This window comes from Lepidochelys olivacea, assembly GCF_965140295.1.
Source record: "Lepidochelys olivacea isolate rLepOli2 genome assembly, chromosome: 3".
Classification (NCBI taxonomy): Eukaryota; Metazoa; Chordata; order Testudines; family Cheloniidae; genus Lepidochelys; species Lepidochelys olivacea.
Window position 1 is genome coordinate 69,388,419 of NC_140413.1, and position 15,397 is coordinate 69,403,815.

The window sequence follows — 15,397 nt, forward strand, 5'->3', positions numbered from 1 at the left end:
TTCCTATTGTACTCTATCCTGAGTTCCCCATACCTAATAAAGACCCAGTTACTGTTTTATTATGCTGGGAATTGTGGTAGCTATTTTATTTTGTTTACTCTGACTAACACTCCTCTGTATGAGATTAACTGTTAAACACTATCCCAAGGGACAGGCCCTCCATGTTCTCTGCACTAGGAGGGGTTTCCTTGGATGGAGGCACCATGTACCATTCTAGGTAAAACCACAACCCATGCCCTTGAGAAGAAAAGGGAGAAGGATGCAGCCATATGTAAGGGCTGCATTACATTTATCATTGGTGTAGTGACCAAAATGTGCTTGGACTTGTAATTTCAGAATGCACCAAAGAGTTTTAAATAAAAAAAAGCAGAATGTATACATTATTTATTAATAAGTAACTTTTATTTGTTCTGCATTGTAGCACTATGGAATTCAGCTCCTCCATATAGTCAAGGCAAAAATGTAACTAAAAATTAATTTTAATCAGTTAAAACATTAAACTTCTTATTCTTCCAACGTTCAAAATGGCTGTCATGGGAGACTAATCACATATGAAGTGTGAGGTTAAAATATCAGCCTCTTTTGAATTATTTTGTGCAACCTCTGACTGCTAGAAGCTGTGACTAGATGACAGAGGATGACTCACTTGATAAATTGCCGTGTTCTGTTCATTCCCTCTTAACCATCTAGTACCAGCCACTGTCAGAGACAGGATACTGGCTAAATGGACGATTGGTCTGGGCCGGTATGGTCATTCTTATGTTCTTAATGGGGGTCCAAAATCACCTTACCCATTGGGAGCGTGGCCAACACTAACACTCTCTCCCTCCCCACACAAGGGGCAGGGCGAGTCCAAAATAACATAGCATAGGCTTTTTTTAAAAAATCTCTTTTTTGGGGCGGGGGGAGGGCGGGAAAACTCATGGTTTTTGATTTCTTGAGGTTGGCAATATTGCATGGGAGATGACAACATTGGGATTGTGTCACAGGGTAAGTTGGGCTTGTAAGGGGCTAAGGCCCCAGGCTCTGGTCTGTTCTATTCTATATAGGGTCTTATATTACACTATCACTGTAGTATCTGAGCACCTTCCACTAGTGCATTAAATGACATGACTAACAACTGTCACACGTGGTTTGGTCTTTCTGTCATCCATGCCCCAAGGAGAGAATTGTGTGTGTAATGTAGTGTAGGGTTTTGTTTCAAGAGGATTCATTGTTGTTGGGATGTCTTTTTAATATGCGTATGCTCCACTGTGTTTGTTAGACAAGGAAAGGTCAAAGAAGTATTGCCTTGTACTTGGAGCTGATGTTTGTAGTGGTCCTTCACTCCTATGGCAATTTGTTCTGCAGTCTCAGACCTGTCCCTGAGAAAGGTTTGTCTCCTGCACAGATGAGTTTTAACCTTATTGTAGAACATTCTACTGTGCACGAAAAGTGGAATTGTCAACCATGGTCTTCATCATGGAGATTTAGCCATTCTTTTTACATAGTCTGAACCCAAGCCATTAAGTGCCTTGAAGTTAAGGATCAAAACCTTGAATCTGAAGAATCTGTATTCTATGGGAAGCCAGTGTAGAGAGTGCAGATTGGGTGTGATTGCTCATAGTATCCCATTTTAACGAGGAGACTTGCTGCACCATTCTGGCTGGAGTTTCTTAGTTGGCATTTCTGAAGGTCTTATGGCTTCATAACCAGGTGAGGTGACCAAGGGTCATATGACAGCATCCCGGAGGTGGCACTTTCTATATGATGGGCTGCTGGTTTACACAGTGAAGGAAGAGTTGCAGGGAGGCAGAAGACACTTTTGCTGTAGAGCCAGGATAGTGGTCAACTGGGAAAGCTTGCCAGGGTTCAGGCAGTCCACTATGAAGAAGGAACTGGGATCACAGCAGGAGGAAGTACGGGATGGCTCTCTACAGTACGTTAGAGAGAAAAGGCTAAGAGAACCAGGATGTCCGCAACTAGAGCCTTGATACAGGGGCCAGAAGGACTGTGTGAATACAAGGAAAGGCTAAAAGAAACCATGTTGGGCTCAGGGAAAAACCAAATGTAGTTATGTTCCTAAGCGTTGCCAATGGACAAAGGGCACACTCAACCCACTCTTGTCAGAATATTTAGCCAAACACTGTTTTGTAAGGTATCCTGTAAAACCTAGTGATACACTGGTCATGAATATCATTGTGTGATGTAAGTATGGGTTGTATATAAAGAATTATGTATGAGGGCTGGAAATATGTTCTTAAACTACGTTTTGGAGTGAATTGTTAAAGGAGCCTGCCCCTGATAAAGAAATGTGGATTTACCTGCCTGCATGGCTTGATTACAAGCAAAGGACAATGAAAGTACATTTACATCTCAGGTAAACAAAGTGATTAAGCCAGTCAAATAAACAAATTGACCAGAGAGGATGAGCAAGACAGCATGGCATCTGCATACCAGTGGGGGGAAAGAACTCTGTCTGGTGTATACATTTCAAAGGAATGCATTTCAAAGGTTTATTGGACTATAAAAAGAAGGGGCGAGAACCCCTTAGTTATCCGTCACTTAGAAGACAAACAGGTGACTGAATTATCCTCTGATACTGTGAATGGTAGATCCTTCTGCCAGGGGCCAGAGATGCAGATAGTTTGATGTAGGTGAGAAAGCTGCTTAGGCAAAGATTATAGCTTGCTAATGTTAAGTTTTAGACTCTAGAAAGGGTATTGTTTTTTTTCATTTTGTTTGTAACCACGCCCATCTCTTTTTCTCTTACTCAGTATCAATGTTCTTTAGTAATATTTATTTATAGTTTTACTATAGACCATCTCAGTGCTGTGTATTAAGGTAAAGAGTGTGTCCCCAGCAAGGCTAACTGGCTAGCGTATGTGTACTGTCTCTTTGGAGACAGTGGACTTAATTACTTCTGTGCGTCCAGTGAGAGGGAATGAACACTAAGAGAAACGTCTCTGGGGAACTCATGAACTGAGGTTCACTGAATGTTACCTGAAAGACAAGGTTAAGATTGGCAGAGTCCCAAGGGGTTTGCTGGTGAGGCAGACAGACCGGAGTAGAAGGGAGCTTACCCTTAGTTTAAGCTCCAGTAAAGCTCTCTCTTGCTGAGTCAGAGGGGTAACATACTGGCTTACGCTTCTGGGCTCTCTGAGGAGAGCGTCACGGTAGTGTTGTCAACTCTAGTGATAATTTTTTATCATGAGCTAGGTGATATTTGGTGGTTTTGCTTAAAGCCCCAGCTCTTGGATTCATGTGATTAAGGTGAGAATGTCAGCTTTCATTTAAATAAAACAAAAACAAAAATAACTAGCTAGCTCTCTTGGTTGCAGAGAAGCTTGAAATCATGATCCAACTGCCTCCTGAAAGCTCAGAAAATAAAATAAAATTAGCCCCCGATTGATTGATTTTTTGAAATAATGTGAGTTTTAACCAAATCTTGTGATTTTTTGAGGCCCAACAAATGATTTTTTTGAACACATGGAGTTGGCAATGCTGCAAATAGCAACAGGAACCAGGGAGCAATTTGAAGCCTTGTTCTGCTGAACCTAATGCTGCAAAACAGTCAGGAACTGTATTTTAAAAGAACTTGTGAAGCGCTCCCTGTGCCTGGCCAGGCCAAAGGGATTGTTTCCATTAGGCAACAAAATGGCATGCTAAAGCAGACTCCTAGAAGGGGTAGGTAATAAAAACTTCTGGTGTGTGTGAGTTGACTGTAGCCAGAGGGAAAAATGGGGCTGGGGTGGCCATATTGCCTACCCCGGCGGTGGCTTGTGCCGAACTGTACCCTGCCATAGATGATGGCTTGCTACGAATTCTCGATAGGGTGGCCCATGGAGCCACAAGCTCTGATAAAAAAAAAAAGGGGGAGAGCGCAGCCTGGAGTGCCCTGCTTTAGAGGGCGTTAAAGGGTTAATATGTCTTCCCACGCTGTGGTCACTACATTGGCTCCCGCACTGCACCCACACGGTGTAGGGAGAGCTCTGCTGCAGCCAGTGGTGTTGGTCACCCAGGAAAAGGCTCTGTAGTCTCTGTGCCTCTACGTCTACTAGGGCTGCAGCATGGTGCTAGGGGGCGCTACGCTGCCGAAGCTGCCATCTTTGAACTGAGGCAGCACATCCAGCTGCTGACTTTTCATGGGCATTAAAAAAATCTTCTAGCATCTTTCCCTCGAGTTGGATGATGGCGAACAGAGTCCGACCGTGATGAGGCAGAAGTCTGAAGTCCTTGAATTTGGCATCTAGGTGTCATGGTGATTGGTGCATTCTCTTATGTGTATGTTTATGGCACTGTGTAAACCTAACTCAGCTGAGTTACCATTTCTTTCACTGCATTTAAATGTGAACACTTAATGGGGCCCATTATAAGATTGCTCTGGACTGTTGCATCTTTTATTGAGAATAGAGTCCCTGGCTTTAAGACACCCCCGCGCCCCCCACCCTACCCCATCTTTTGGCAAAACGTGTAACAAATCTGCACTCTGTTTGAACATGGATTGAAGCATCCATGGTAGTTTCTTCGATTTAGTGTCATCCAAATGATGGCTGCCCCACTTTGTGAAAAATGACAGTTTTTATGAGAATGTGGCAGAGACCTGAAGGGTTTTGTAGCTACAAAGGCCCACTGTCCCTAAAGAGTCCTCCTTAGTGTACCCAACCAATATACAGCTCAATAGAGAGGGTCTAATATTTCTTGGGTGAAGTGAACTTGGACCACACTAACAGATCCAGATAAAATGGAAAGAGCTTGGAGGCTGGAGAGTTTTACTGCTTCAATGTTATGTCCCAGTTCCCAAAATGTATTTGTTAAAGTAATTTCAAACTGTCATAGCAATTAACTTATCTTTTCATTTTTCGCTGAGCAGTCCCTCTAAGCTAAACATGCAATTCTCTTCTATAAATCTGTATGACAAGTAGAGCAGTAAAATCTATCTTTATATCATTTCTATGCATTTTCCATAGGCTAAGTTCCTAGGCCCGTTTGCTTGGCTAATTTTGTTGGTTCCAAGTGCACATCTCAACACTAGAAGAAACCTAGGAGACTCATGGTAGAAATGCAATTTGGATAACTGGCAAAGCCATATCTTGCATATTTTCACAAAAGAGTGAAATTTTAAAAAGTGGGCCTCAGATCAGATATAGAAGAGCTTTACATCATGCTGTGAGTAAGTGGTAATACATAGCTATGCCAGGCCAGGAGCATCCAGCTGATGGGGGTGGCTGAGTGGGCATAATCTGTGCCAGACCTTTACAAGTTATGGCTCCCCTGCACGTACCGAGTTCTCCAGACCCCTCTGAACCTACACTCTACCCATAGCACACAGACTGGCCATCGAGCTAGCCCACAATGCAGAATACAAGGGACTTTCCATCCCTTACTCCCTTGCACAGAGTGCAAGTTACAGTGCATAGCTGGGGTCATTTAATGGCTATGTCCTCTGATTACAGTACTCTTGTACTGCTCCTTGTTTCTTCACTTATGTAGTGCTGCAAGAAAAAGATGGTGAAGAAACAGAGCTGGCTGTAGTGGTGTTTCCTTACATGGATCCATTGTTCTCCCTTTGCTTTCCTCCTCCCCCATCCCCACTGTTCGTGCTTTGTCTGAAATTTTAATCCCTTTACCCATGGAAGTACTGACCCTGATGCATTAATGTCCTTTCTTTTAAAAAAAAAAAAAGGAATTAATCAGCTTAGCGTGAGACTGGATTACATTTTAATTTTAATAGTGCTAACGTCTTTAGGTACAATTTGCAGTCTCTTAATTTTAGCAGGTCAGAGTCCTTTTCAGTCAGACTGTCTGAATGTAACTTTTTTATTGTGGCAACCTAACAGAGCATCGTCCTTATGCACTAGGCCTAGTAGTAATCTAGTATATGTGCATTTTCATGGAGTCATATTGTCTTCATTAGGCATAATGGCTAAGATGGGTAGCTGGGTCCTGAGAGCAGGTTTATCTCTCCATTAGTAATTAAGGTGGAGATTTAGTCAAAGGCACAAAGGGGCACTAGGCATCCAACTGGGAACTGAGGGCCTAGCTTCCCTTTGTGCCTTTGAATAGCTGCCCATAAATACAGAGTAACTGTTAGAATTTTCTTCAGCTATGGATTGTAGTGTCTCCAGAGTTCTGTGTAACTTGCAATTATAATCATGATTAATGGCTTAATTTTACATGGGAGCCTTGAATGCTTATAATCAGCTGGAAGACGCCCTTCTACCCGAATTTCTTCAATAGGTAAAGACTGCTTTATATTTAAAACCAATTATAAATGAGGCATGTAGTAATTTTTAATTTTTTTGGCACTACTGAAAGATGGGCGCTTGCAGGTAAAATGAAAATAATTTTAAAAGTTCATAAACTATCTCAGGAAACAGAGTGGCATGATTATTTCAGCCTGTCCCACCCACTTGTGGTTTTATAACCAAGTTTGAATATAGGAATTAACTGGGTCACGCCAATTGTCCATCTAGTCTGGTATCTGTCATCCACACTGATCAATACCAGCTGCTGCAGAGTAAAGTGCGAGAAAACCCATAATTGACAATTATGGAATAAGCTGTCATTGGGGGAAGTTTCTTAATCCTTAGGCAGTAGAGTAAAAGCTTTTCATCAATCTTACAGTGTCTATATGTTCTTTGAGTCTAATATTTGGTAGTTTATACATACAGTATATAACAACTTAAAATATGCACATTTGTCTAACGTACGTACACGTCCCAACTACCATCTTTGCCTTTGTTAGAAGGGTATCGTTGTCTATATATTTTTTTTAATTTCTTGATTAAAAGTTCATTATTTGGTTAAAGAAAAAGTAAAGCTTTGATACTGTGAGGGCAGCATGGAGTAGAATAAGGATTTCAATTTCTTTTCTCTTTTTTTTGCACTTGGGCCAAGATTTTCAGAAATGGGTGCCTAAAGTCAGTGGGACTTATGCAGCTAAATCCCTTAGATACTTTTGAAAATCTCATTCTTAAGTAGGCACTTAAATAACTGGCCTAATTGTAAAAGGTGCCACAGGTGCTCAGCACTCTTAAAAATCAGACTATGTATTTAGGTGTCTAACTGTGGACGTGAGTCTAAGTACAGACACTCATTTCTAAAAATTTTGGCCATAGGTCCTTGCAGATAGAGGTTTAAATAACACTATCATCTCCCTGGTCAGTGAAATCGTTTACGTAAGAGAAACTGATGGTCAACTGTATTATTAATTTCACCCCTCCTTTTAGGATTTGCTCTTGCGCCATGTCCTGTTCATTTCCTCCTCGTTGGCAGGCAAATACAACACAGTAATTACAAATGTGTGTGAATCACTGATGGCTTGTTCTTTATTTGCATCTATTGTTTAATATAATAATTAAAAATCTCAAACAAGAACGCAGCAGTGTTCAAATTAACTTTCCCTAATGGTTAAACTCTCTCCTCAGCAATTATCTGGGCTGCATAGTTGCAGTGGCTAGAAACAAATGTAGATATGTCACAGCAGGCATATATCTCCTTTACACATGTATCCATACATTCTAAATAAGCTAAACTTGGCCTCCTCAGAGGAAGTTTATTAGGTAGCATGTAAGTAAGAGAATGTCAGTGCAGAAGAACGTAGCATCTGAATAATTGTTTCCTTCCACTAGATAGGTGAAGATGAGACATTTAATAAAAATAAATGGCAAAGTAAAATCAAGATATATATTTTTTACAGTAGCAGACATTACCCGGTGACAGAATTCACTTAAATACCTTGAGCTAAATTTATCCTTGGTGTAACTCCACTGAAATCAATGGCATTACACCATAATAAAAGTGGCCCATTTGCTCTGTACTGCCAAATGGCTCATGTAGATGAAATCATTTTGGCTGATGGAAACTGGTGTTCAATTTGCCATTATTGATTAATTGCACTCTTGAGAACAGATCTGTAGTGTGCATTAATAATAATATCTCACACTTTCATAGGGCCTCCAAGCCAAAGATCTTAAGGTGCTTCACAAATATTAATGAGTTAAACGTCTCATCATCCCCCTGTGAGGTAGGTATTATTATTCCCTGTTTGACAGATGGGGAAGCTGAGGCACGGAGAGGCTAAGTGACGTGCCCATAGTTACACAAGAATTCTGTGGCTGTGTTTGGAATAAAATCCAGGTCCCTTGCTTCCCATTTTTCCAATTTAATCACATGACTTTCCTTCCTCCTCTTGTCTTACATCAGCCAATCAAAGAAGAACTGATTCATGAAAGCATTTTAAAATATAAAACTAGTTTCTGATTGGCTAAAATTTTATTTTAAAATGCTAATACTCAGAAATGAATTGATTAAATAAGGAATTACTCCTCTATTAAGACTCTGTGGAATATTTCTATAGTTCTTCTTGCATAATGGTGGTTGGTTTTCATTTGAAACTGCTATTATGAAATGTACTTTTTACATGAGTGAACAAAACCCTGATCTGTAGCATAGGAAAGAGGTGGGAGGATGGGATATAGGAATATGCCTTCTTTTAGATATTGGTCCATTTTTTTACTTCTGTTCTGTTTTAGCTAGGGATTTTAGGGATATATTTTCTCCTTTATGACAACACTAATCTCTCATTACTTACATACACGTGCAATGAAGGGGGAATATATTTCTTCGTTTGTTTCTTTAATCACTTTCATTTAGACTAAACCTAACATTGAAATGTGTTGCAATTTAAGCAACAATAATTGAGGCACAGGATAAATTCTAGGGATTGATGATAGGCTAGGAAGAGTTTACTCCAGCCAATCACTAAATCCCTGCAGAAAAGTCAAAACTGCTATTGTAAACTGAAAATGTAAAAGCACAATAAGTATGTAGGGATTTTTTTCTTGAAGTGGGATTGCTGTTTCATTTGGTATGTGTAGGCTATTGCAAGAGACTTAATGCTCTGTACATTATCTATATTATTTACATCCTCTCTGTCGACATTCTAGTCAGCTGTATAGTTTAATCATATTGTTGAGTGATCTTCCAACTTCAGCACACAACGATCTGAGTTCAGGTCTGACCACCCTGGTATGCACCAACTTGGCATCCAGATGCTCTGATTAATGACATCACTTCCACAGCTCAGCATGCTTCGGCATTTTCCTTAAGAAGTAAGGAAAGATTAAATGTGACCTGTTGCAATTTTGTACAAAATTCTGTATCTTCCTGTCAGCGTTACTAGAAAAGGAAGAGGAGACAACACTGTCTGTGAAGCATGGAATGCCATTTGCAGAAGCATGCTACTGTTCTCTTGAGCAGCTACTAAAGAATAATTTAGACTTTTATGCCAGTTACCAGAGTCCAGCTCATTGAAGTTCTACCATGCTACTTATGGCCACATTTATCTTTAAAATGGAGGTGCACCCGTAGAGACAACAAGTTCCAGAATGTAACTTCCCTCTTGATCCAAAAGGCCTAAACAATAGGGCAGCTATAGAGTATAGCTGCTCTGTTGGAGAGACAGCACTGCATGCTGGGAAGTATTTTCTCTGTGGGCTGCATTTTTCTGTTAGAACTAAAGGCAGCCTTTGAGTTCCTGGAGAGGTGCCAGGCCTCTCCCTACACTGTTCTCTGCATTGAGCTATGAATAGGGCCCTACCAAATTCATGGTCCATTTTGGTCAATTTCACGGTCATAGGATTTTAAAAATCATAAATTTCATGATTTCAGCTATTTAAACCTGAAATTTCACGGTGTTGTAATTGTAGGGGTCCTGACCCGAAAAGGAGCGTGTGTTGGGGGGTGGTTCTGGTGCTGCTACCCTAACTTCTGTGCTGCTGCTGGTGGCGGCGCTGCCTTCAGAGCTGGCCACCTGGAGAGCAGCAGCTGCTGGCTGGGAGCCCAGCTCTGAAGGCAGAGCCGCCGCCAGCTGCAGCACAGAAGGAAGGACAGCATGGTATGGTGTTGCCACCCTTACTTCTGCACTGCTGCTGGCAGGGTGCTGCCTTCGGAGCTGGGCACTTAGCCAACAGTCACTGCTTTCCGGCCACCCAGCTCTGAAGGCAGCGCAGCAGGAAGGGTGGCAATAGTATGACTCCCCTAAAATAACCTTGCAAAGCCCCTACAACTCCCTTTTGGGTCAGGACCCCCAATTTGAGAAACTCTGGTCTCCCCCATGAAATCTGCATAGTATAGGGTAGAAGCAAACAAAAGACAAGATTTCATGGGGAGAGACCAGATTTCACGGTCCATGACGAGTTTTTCATGGCTGCAGGTTTGGTAGGGCCCTAGCTATGAAGAGACGAAGCAAAAAGAGCTAGCCATTCCTGGATAAACTCCCCATTCCTGTACACTAATCAAAAGCTCCAGTTGGTTACCTTCCACCTCCGTTAGAGGGGAAAGCACTCATGGTCGCTTTACTGCACGCCAAGGCCCGTTTGTAAGGAGTGAACAGGCTTATTTAAACTTCCAAGTTGTCATTGTAAATAAGCGCCAGCACTCCTGCTGCCCAACTTTGCGGGGGGGTGGGATTTCTTGGCTTTACTTTACCATTCCTCCTCATTTTTAATTCAAAACAAACTAATTGGCTAGACTTGGTAGAGTGAATTCTGCAGCTCTCACCCAGGCAGCAATTCCACTTATGTAATGGAAGGTTTGTGTAAGGACTGCAGGATTTTGCCTGATGGCTTGATGAAAGTAGATCCTAAAAAGATGCCATTTGTTTATAAGCAAAGGAAAAAGAAAAACAATGGTCTAAAGTGAGCTCTGTTTTCATGTAGAGCTTTCAAAGCTGAGTTCTTATTAAGCAGTCTAACAGTTGTCTATTTCAGGCCCCTCAGCACAGCCATTGGAACTCACACTTTAATCCAGCAGTGGCAGCTGGGTGATTCTTTTGTGGTAGTTGCCCTGGCCTAGATTTCCAGAGGTATTTAGGAACCTAACTCCGATTGAAATAAATGGGAATTGGCACCTAAATCCCTTTGAGGATCTGGGCCCCAGTGCACATCAGGCACTATCAGTATTGTCCAGTATATATATACAGTAGCTGTTGGGCAAACCAAGAGAGCAGAGGGGAGATGGGGATTTGGCGTACAGAGTAATTGACACACCAAATTCTCTGGGAAGCCTTGGACGAATGTGCCCGTTGCAGGACATATCCAGTGCTTTATGCTCCACAGGTACACTAGTCGAACTGTTTTTCTAACTTAGCAGCCAAACTGAACTTTTTAAAAAAAACATCCACACAGTCCTGTGAAGGGCTTCTGCCTCGGTATGTCTAGCAAAAGACAGACCAGTATATCAAGTTAAAAAATATATAGGTGCCTGGGAATATTATTCTTGAGTATTTATCAATCGCGTGGGTGTTCTGGATGATGCGCAGGCCAACATGGCCTTTCAGCCCTCTCTTTCTCGATGAATTAGATTCATTGCTCATGGCCAAATGAACCACCATCTTGTCCTGTTTTTCTTCCTCAATCACTATCTGGCTTCTTGTGTATCCTGCCAGGCTGTTGGCATCAGATTCACTGTAGGTTCCATCCAGCATCATCGTTTTTGTATTAAGTATTCCACATGTACATGGAAACTGAGAAAGAAACGAACAAGCAAACAATAGTCAAACACTGAACGAAAATAGTGGAGGCAAAGATGAGAGCTTTCTTTTTATGGACAGCTTGTAAACACTGGAGCTGCACATTATAGTTCAGCTGTGATATGGTTCTCTATTAAAGCTTAAGTTTTCTGACACGAAAAGTTGCTGACTAGCCATACTGGTTGCAACTTTATATTGGGTCCGGGTTTGTTTCTGAAATCCTATGTGCTAATTAGGGATGGGAAATTGGTTTGATTGAAATAAAACCTGACCAGGAGTTTTTCCCAGTTAATTCAGTTCCCTCTGGCTGCTTTTGCATTCCTTTTCATGTTCAGTTTCTATGGATATTATAGCGCAAGAGGCAGTAATGTTTGTGGAAACAGCATTTTAAGCAAAGATGAGAAAAATACTGACAGAAAGTAAGTTTTGATGTCATAAATGTAAGTATTCCCTCTGGAAACCTGATTCTAAAGCTTACACATATCCAGCCGGAGAACAGGAAAAATATCTGGGGTGAAACTCATCCCACTGGTTTAATCAAAACAGTTAATGCATCTCGAATTCTAAATACCAAATACTCATAAGCACAGTGCTCATGAACTCACTGACAAAGTAAATAATTTGGCAAATAATTTTGGACAACAAAACAAACTGCTCACAGTCAATTCATAAACTGAAAAAAGAGTCTATTGTCTCAGATCCAGTTGTAGCAAAATGATGTCGCTGGTCAATGCACATGGGCTCAAGTACTGTTACAAGAACTGTGGTATTCTTCAGACCTAGGCTACAACACAGTTGTTCTAAATAGCTTGTTCCCATCAGTGATGGGATTTTTTTTTAGAACTCTTGTTTGGCTACAACCCAATTTAAACTGTGTTTATAACACACTTGCCTTCAAGCTAAGTATAAAATGTAAGTACAGGTGGAACCCATGATCTTTGATCTTTTAAATGTAATTTTATTTTTGTCTCTCTATGAACAGCCACATTATATTCCTTAATCTCCTAAATCAGGATCTTTAGCATCAGGCCCATTCGTTGACCAATCCAGGATGCAATAGTAAGCACCAGATTGCTACAGGCCAATTGCTGTAGGACCCAAGAGGAAGAGAAATACTGTTGGACCCAGGTGACTCTTAGTCCCCAGGTTAGAGTACGATTTGGCCTGAGGGAAGGTCACAGACAATGACTAGGAGCTGAATAACTCTGATTTATTTAATAGGTGTTGTGTACACTGCCAGGTGTCTAGGAAGATAGTGGGAGGAGAGAGCAAGCCCAAAGTTGAGATGGTTCTGGTCCCAATGTAGTCTTAATCCATCGATGATGTATTCCCATGTACACATGTGCACACACAAATATAGGGAAGAGACGTGCTGAATGACTTCAGGCCACCATACTACCACAATCCATTTCTGGGGAGTGCAAAAATCCAAATTTGGATTCCCTGGGACTTTCACAGCTGAATGGCATTGGCTAAAGAGGTCAACATTTATTCCAGTGAGAGATAATAGTCTCTTGTGTCTCTTAAAGAGCCCTCACTCCACTCAGACACTAAGCCATACTTCCCTATAACCCCATTAGAGATAACAAACACACAGTTTCCTTGATGATCCTTAATGATTATTATTGCCTTGTATCTGAGGGTAAATAAAAAGCTCTTGATTTGTATAATCAGCCTTTTCAGCCTGCTTCCTTTATTGCATGGTGATACAATTCAGTGGAGGGATATCAGCAATTGAAAGAAAATTTGTGACGCAAATGACAAGTTGTGCCATCACTGAGCTGTCCTGAAAACTTACCAGCACAGGCACAAAAACCTACTCATCCTCTTTTTACCCTGGTGACAGATAACGAAAAAACTAATGATATTTTACTTTCCATAAAAATGACCTGCTCTGGGTCAGTAGAATTTATCAAGGCTGAATTATTATTATTTGCTAAGCACTGATGTGTTCAGAGTTTAGACAGGACAGAAAGAGTCTATGTTCTGCGGATCTTATAGTCTAATAGAGAGGCACAGATACAACAAGATGCACTGGAATACCCGAAGGAGTTGGCAGGCTTAAGTGAAGCTTTGTGTGTGTGTGAATAGTTTCCCTGTATTCACTCTCTTCTCCTCTAAACAATGTTGGAGGGGAGAAATCATTAGACATGAATAAGCATTTGTCATGGAAACAATGAGATTCTAGGGGGGATTTGAAAGAGGGAGGAGCATTGGATTGGCATGTCAGGATTTGGAGGTTATTCTATACATAGAGTGTAGAATGGGAGGAGGCACAAAGTGATAATGTTTAAACTTGATACAGAGGGAACTGGTGGAGGGATTCAAAAGTAACGTAATTGTCCAACCATTAGTCAAGCAAGATAACTTTTGCAGCTGCATCTTGGACAGATTGAAGATGCATCAGAGAGAGGATTGCCTCAGTAATCAAGGTGGGAGATAACCAGGGCACAGACAGAAAGGTCGTATTTTTTAAATGGGAAGGAAGAAGCGGCATGGGAGAAGTAGGAGTCAAAAATTACCTGAGGTTGAAAGCCTCAATCATTGTCCAGAAGGATGGTGATTTGATGAATGGCAATGGCGAAGGAAAGGAGGTTTAGGAGGACAAATAAATGTTCAGTTTCAGCAATGTTGTGTGTGATCTGGCAATGAACTGTCCAAGGCATGTTGCAGAAACACTAAAATATGCAGGCCTGGACATCAGGGCAGGCTGAAAGGCAGATTTGTGAATTATCAGCACAGAAATGATAGCGGAAGTTGTATGAGTGGATGAAGCCATGCAGTGACAAGATGTAGAAGAGAAGCGCACCACAAATTCAGTCCTGTGGAACTCCTGTAAAGAGCAGGAGAGCCACCAAGAAAGTATAGGTTCTCAAAAGCCAAAGGTGGACAGATATTAAAGAGGAGGCAGTGTATTGTGGGGTTGCAGAGAGGTATTAGAGAGACTGTAGTACTGAAGGTTGCAGCGGGCTTATGGAGAATAAGAATGGAGCAGAATACATTAGACTCGGTCAAGAAGAGATCATGGGATACCTTGATGACAGCAGTTTCAATGGAGAGGATGGAAACCAGATTGGAGTGAACCGAGAGTGAGGCAAAAGAGAGAAAAGGCAGTAGTAGTGAGCAGCTTCTTCAATTACCTTAGCAGTGTCAGGGAGGTGGAATGGTAAATGGAGAGACAGTTGAGGGATACTATTAGCATGTTTGTGTAACTGGGAAATGATGGAATCAAAGGGACAGCTGGAGGGATGGAAAATAGAGAGTGAGACCTCAGAATTCATAACTGGGCCAAAGGAGGAAAGCTTATTGAAGGCCAAGGAACTGTGGCAGAGGAGCATGAGGTGAAGGAGGCTCATGACAGATCTTGAAGATTCAGGACTGAGGAACAGACTGATTAGAGAAGAGACAGCTAATATTTACACACAAACTCCTTTCGATACCAACCATGAGAAAGGAAGTACAGAAAAGGTATTCAGCCATTAAATGGGCTTTCAGTGAAACAGGTACATTTTTTTTAAAAGATTCTTTTAAATTACCCAACAGCATGCGTGAAAAGCATAAAAATGATTCACTTAGCACCACGGCCTTTCATGGCACATTAAAAGAATAAATATAAAGACTGTTTGTTGCTTAAGTGTGTTTTGTGCCAAAAAACAATTCTACTATTACTTTTATTGAACCCAATATTTAAAATGTACCTGATTGTGAGTTAGAGGTCTTTAATTCACTCAGAATAATCCATTAGCTGTAACTTTAAAAATAAATTGTGGCGACCACAGGGAAATATCACTCTGGATTTCCCCCCTCTTACTTTCCACATATGGTCTCTGCCAAAGTCCCAGGTTGCAAACATCCCCAGTTCTGATCTTTGTTTCGTTCTCT

General features: G+C 41.3%; 1 protein-coding gene across 2 annotated transcripts in view; it reads right to left on the reverse strand.

The window, feature by feature from the left end:
• Nucleotides 1-9,796: 9,796 nt before the first annotated feature.
• Nucleotides 9,797-15,397, reverse strand: part of LOC311518976 (gamma-aminobutyric acid receptor subunit rho-2) — a gene marked incomplete at its 5' end in the record, with an annotated part of 64,131 nt that continues 58,530 nt past the window's right edge. For both annotated transcript variants that reach the window (XM_084625056.1, XM_084625055.1), the window contains one exon: nucleotides 9,797-11,509. In XM_084625056.1, the coding sequence (XP_084481182.1) occupies nucleotides 11,201-11,509 (309 nt within the window). In that variant the 3' untranslated portion in view covers nucleotides 9,797-11,200. The remainder of the gene's footprint in view (nucleotides 11,510-15,397) is intronic.